The sequence below is a fragment of the Prunus dulcis genome, chromosome 1, assembly GCF_902201215.1.
Source record: "Prunus dulcis chromosome 1, ALMONDv2, whole genome shotgun sequence".
NCBI classification, from domain to species: Eukaryota; Viridiplantae; Streptophyta; class Magnoliopsida; order Rosales; family Rosaceae; genus Prunus; species Prunus dulcis.
Window position 1 is genome coordinate 23,105,747 of NC_047650.1, and position 5,673 is coordinate 23,111,419.

Below are 5,673 nucleotides of genomic sequence, written 5' to 3' on the forward strand. Positions count from 1 at the left end.
AATTTAAAAATTTTGGCGGGTACCAAAAATGGGATGCGGGAATTTTTATTTTCAAAAAATAATTTTTAGACTTTGCGCGACCAATGCTTATATATTCGTCGCTCAAAACTTTGCGAGACCAATATTTTTTATCGCGCAAAACTTTGCGCGACCAATACATATTTTTCGTCGCGCAATAATTTGGGCGGGTACCAAAAATGGGACGCGGGAATTTTTTTATATAATTGTTTTTGACTTTGCGCGACCAATATATATTTTTCGTCGCACAAAAATTTAAAAATTTTGGCGTGTACCAAAAATGGGATGCGGGAATTTTTATTTTCAAAAAATAATTTTTAGACTTTGCGCGACCAATACATATATATTCGTCGCGCAAAACCTTGCGAGACCAATATGTTTCGTCGCGCAAAACTTTGCGCGACCAAGCTTATTTTCGTCGCGCAAAGTGATACGGTTTTTAAAAACCGAAATAACTCCTCCACCATTTTCTCAATTTCTTTCTCTACTCTTACCTCTCCTCTCTCTTTTCCTCTCCCCAAATCCCACCCTTTCTCTCACACTCACTCCTCTCACTTAATCTCTCATCTCTCTCTTCACTATCTCTCACTCTCACTCACTCTCTCATCTATCTTTTCACTATCTTTCACTCTCTCATCTCTCTATCACTATCTTATCTAATTCTCTCACTTCTCCCTCTCATTCTCACTCACTCTCAATCTTGCCAAAAGGTATATTCTCTCCAAATTTTAAATTTTTTTCATTAATATGTGTTTTTGGAGTTAGTTTTGACTTTGTGTTTTTTTCTTTTTTTTGTTGTTGTTGTTATTTGACCATATTTGTTTTTTTGTAGGTAATCATCGAGACTTTGATGGCTAAAGTTGAGGATTAGGAAGCTATCAAAACATATTATCCACCACTACCACCACAATATGCTTGTATTAGGATTTTATTATTGTACTTTGTTAATTCATGTGTACATTTTGAATATTATATATATATAAATATTTATGGGATAATTTGATCACTATTTTTCATATGTAATTTTATTTTGAATATGTCAATTTAAATTAAAGTAATTAAAAAAAATCTTACAATTAAATTAAATTTAAAAAGTAAAAATTTGAAAAAATTACTAGAATTAAATTAATATCAATTTAAATTAAAGTGATTTAAAAAAAAATCATACAATTAAATTATATTTAAAAAGTAAAAATTTGAATAAATTAATATTAAAGAAATAATAATAAAAAGTAAAAATTAGTTTATTTTAATTAAAAAAATTTAAAACACAAAAAAATATTTCGTCGTGCAAATATTTGCGCGACGTTAGTGTTCGTCGCGCAAAACTCTAAAAATGTGGGCGGGTACCAAAAATGGAACGCGGGAATTTTTTATTTTTAAAATTTTTTTGAGACTTTGCACGACCAATGTTTTTTGTCGCGCAAAACTTTGCGCGACGAATATTTTTCGTCGCGCAAACCTTTGCGCGATTAATATGTTTCGTCGGGCAAAGTTACTTTGCGCGACCAATATTTTTTCGTCGCGCAAAGTCGCTTTGCGCGACCAATAAAAAAATTTGGTCGCGCAAAGTCTTTCTTCACGATCTTTGCACGACGGATTCTGCGCGACGAAGTTTTTGTCGCGTTAAAATTTATGCGACTACAATGTATTTTGCGCGACGAAATTCTCTTCGTCGCGCAAAGTGTGAAATGTAGTAGTGTTTTACTAAAGGTGTACTTTTTGCAAAATTTCATCAGATTGTACCCAAGTTGGGCTCCATTGATATTTACGCACCAACTTGAAGGGGAGTGTTACGAAAGTCAACTATTCACAATTTAAAATATTTCCCTATAATACATAATTTCCCTTATCACATCCAGATCTGCATCCAATAATTTTGGGGGATTTGATTCCCTTCTATTTGTTGATTGTAACTCTATATATTGAGGGGCTCAAATATGAGCAGCCTATGAATAATACATCTTGATCTCTTCCTCCCATAGATGTAGGCTTTGTGCCGAACCACATTGAACTCATTGTGTGTGTGTGATGCTTATGATTTCTACTTCTTTCTACAAATGCTTTTCATGAACATTGAGAACTCTGATTACCATGAAGCAGAATTGATACAAAACCACAAATGAGGCTCCAATACCACCAAGTTATCCAAAAACGCACGTCTTTTACAATGACAAAACTCAGCCCATAAACCTTTGCAAATGTATCATCTTAATTTAGTGAGTACCGGCACAAACCAGCAGCCAAAAAATAAACCCAAAATTAAAACTTTCCGCTTAATTTGTCCTCCATTTCTGGGAAATCAAACAGAACATAAGGTACGGCCAGCCAAAATCTTTAAACTCTACACAAAAAGCAAGCAAAACAGAAGAATCAAAGTCTAAGCAACCCAAAACGCAGCGTCCCCTCCCGTCTTAGTTTCCTCCGTCGTTCCCATTCGTCCTCCATTTGCTTAAGAGCAATCTGGAGCTTTTCGCCTTTTTCAGGCAATATGTGGGCCATCTTCTGCTGAGTAAGCTTGTTCCGAGGGATCGTGTCACCGAGCTCGGAATCGGGCATGTCCTCGTATAAACGATCTCACTACTGATCGTTACCCATTCCAGACTGCTTAGGTGGCTCGTTGGCAGTGGCGGATCCAGGAATTTTCATTCCGGGGGCCAACGTGTAAAATGTTAAAAAAAATTCTATACAAAATAGACCCATTGAAATGAAACGATAATACTCTAATTCATAGTTAATAGATAAAACCATACAAAATACTCATGTTCATTATCAAAGAGAACTACATCAACTTCAAAAAAAAAAAAGACACACTGCAATACACCAGAAATATCTCTAAGAATGTGATAATAAACCAAAAAATTAGTGCAATCCTCTTCACCTCCCAAGGTGTCTCGTCCTATTCGACATCAGAGCTGACATATATTAGCTCAATCCTGCTCATTTTAGGGCATTTAAGTCATTTTTTAGGTTCGTCGTAATTTTCGTTTTGGGCTTTATCTGCATTTCTTTTGGGTTCTAGCTCTCAAACTTCGAATCCTTAATGAGTACTGTATTATGGGGAGCTTATACAAGCAAATATTTTATCAATACGTAAGAGTTAAGTTATTCTTGTAAAACTCTTTGTGGATTGAACATCTAAGACTTAGATTGACCTTAGGTCCCTTCATGCATTCATATCATACATGAAAAATTGTTTTATGTAAAAATATTGGCTAAGTATAGAAAATGGTTTTTCAGAATAATCATTTTCTCAAGATAATTTTTGGCGGCTTTTATTCCTTACACATCAAATAAGAAAACTTGATTTTATGGGATATTAGTATGAAATATATATTGACTTAATGAGCCATCATTTTTAGCCTAAATCGTATATTGCACTAAAACCGATTTTTCATATTTTGATTTGGTGGGAATTTGATTTTCTAGTATTTTTATATGAATCCAAATGGGGAGTACTTCCTTATTTATATTGTAAACTTAAGTAAATGGAGTCATAAAAATAAATGAAAGTAAAAGGGGGTAAATTGACCCATCTTGCCCCTATGTGGATCCGCCCCTGCTCGTCGGCAGTGGAGGTGTTTGGCTTGGGCTCTGGCACGACCACTCTCTCCAGTGGGTCGCAATGGTCATCGTGAGAGTCCAAGATGTTGTTCCAGTCAATATCATCCCCCCAATTCTTACCCTCTCCTAATAGCAAAGTGGCCTCTTTGTCTGCTTCTGCATAATTGGACTTCGTCGGGCATTTCCACCCCCACCTTTGCATTCAAATGCTTTATGCCCACATCCTCCATAAGAATAACACTGAATTTGTGATTTATCATACCTAAAATTTCCTTGCTGATTTGTATTGCTCCATTTTCCACGTCCTCTTGACGAATGCGAATTTTGTTCTCTTCCTTCATTGTGACTTGGTTTGAAATCGCCTATGCCACCTCTTCATCCTCTTCCACCTCTTGTTCCTCTGCCACCTATTCCTTTTCCACGGCCACGACTTGTTCCACTTTTTGAGCTTTCTTCATCATTTAAAGTTAGCTTCGTTTGTATGACTTTCTCCACATATGGTTCTTGATTTTTCTTCTTCAATCTTTCCTCATGAGCTTTCAATGATTTAGAGAGTTGATCAACCGGCATAGTGTCCATGTCCTTCGACTCTTCAATAAAAACAACAATATGCTCAAACTTTGAATCTAATGAGCGAATAATTTTCTCAATTACATGAGTGACGTCACTAATTTTTTCAACATCTCTTCTCAATTGGTTGACATTGGCTTGAACTCTTGACATATAGTCTGAAATCGATTCGGATTCCTTTTGATGTAGGCTTTCAAACTCTCGTCTAAGAGTTTGGAGCCGCACCTTCTTTACTTTATCAACTCCTCTATAAAAATTATGCAAAATCTCCCATGCATTTTTTGCCGTTATTGCATTTGCAACCTTCTCAAATGTGCTATCATCCAAGGCTTGAATGAGGGTGAGTGCCTTCTTGTCTTTCTTCCTTATTTCCTTCAATGCTTTTCTTTGGGCATTGGTCAAATTTGCTTCATCACCATGTTTGCCAATTCCTCTCTCTACGACCTCCCAAACATCATAGCAGCTAATCAAAGTCTTCATTCTAACACTCCAATTGTGATGATTATCTTTGATCAGCAGATAAACTTGAAATGGAGCCATTGAACCGTTCGCCATCTTCTAAACTTCTTCTTAGCTATGATGGCCCCTCACTCATAAAATTGACAATAAACAATATTTGAGAGAAGATACTTTTATTTCATATTGCTTAAATGCAACAATCCGATTACAGGACTTTGGCATATATAGCAATCACAACCACTAAAGCTAATAAAGCCCTACTACTTCCTAGTCTTGAATACGTGCACATGCATTAACTAAATACATAACTCATGAATTTAATTAATAAAAGACGTTTATTTTCAACATGCAGCTAATGACTTATGAGTGAGATATGTTAATCATTCAGGTTGGAGCAGTTGCTGAGGCCTTTGAGAACTATCAGGTGAAGACATATGGATGTAAAGCCTAGGTACGTGCAACTCCTGATAAAAAGAAGGCACGCAAACAACTGGAATATCAATATGAAACATCCTACCGCAGGTAAAGCCCAGGTACATGCAACGTAAACATCCTACCGCATATTATTTTGGATATCAGCAACTTTGAATATCTGGAAGCCATGAGAAAAATGTGTAAATCCATATAATCTTGCCTCTCTCTCTTGACATGGATATGGTCAGTGATGGTTTGACGAAGCTTGTTCACAATTTTTTTTTTTTTTTTAAATTGGTGAAAGTTGGAATTGGTTCCAAAATCTTGAGTTTTCCCATGTTTTTGGTAACACATACAGCTCGTTTAGATGCGCGGTATATGGTTCCACTCCACAAATACAGCTCTTTTTTATGTGTCCACATTTTTTTTTTCTTTTTTGGAGAAAAGAAAGCGTTTGTTACCATTTAGTGCTTAATCTATTTAATTTTGTGATTTTACTGGATTATTTTCTTAAATAAAGCCTACATCAATTTTACTTTTGCATCGTCTCATTGGTGGGCCAAACACAAATATGATACAAGGCTTACTATGTACAGATCTAGTCGAAAAGGTAATGTAACATAAAGGTCTATTTTTATTTTTGGGTCC

The 5,673-nt window shown here is 35.6% G+C and overlaps 1 protein-coding gene across 1 annotated transcript; it reads right to left on the reverse strand.

Moving 5' to 3' along the window:
- Positions 1-3,957: 3,957 nt before the first annotated feature.
- LOC117616671 lies at positions 3,958-4,707 on the reverse strand. The gene has a single exon (XM_034346061.1). The coding sequence runs from the start codon at positions 4,705-4,707 to the stop codon at positions 3,958-3,960; it is 750 nt and encodes a 249-aa protein (XP_034201952.1).
- Between the last annotated feature and the right edge of the window lie 966 nt (positions 4,708-5,673).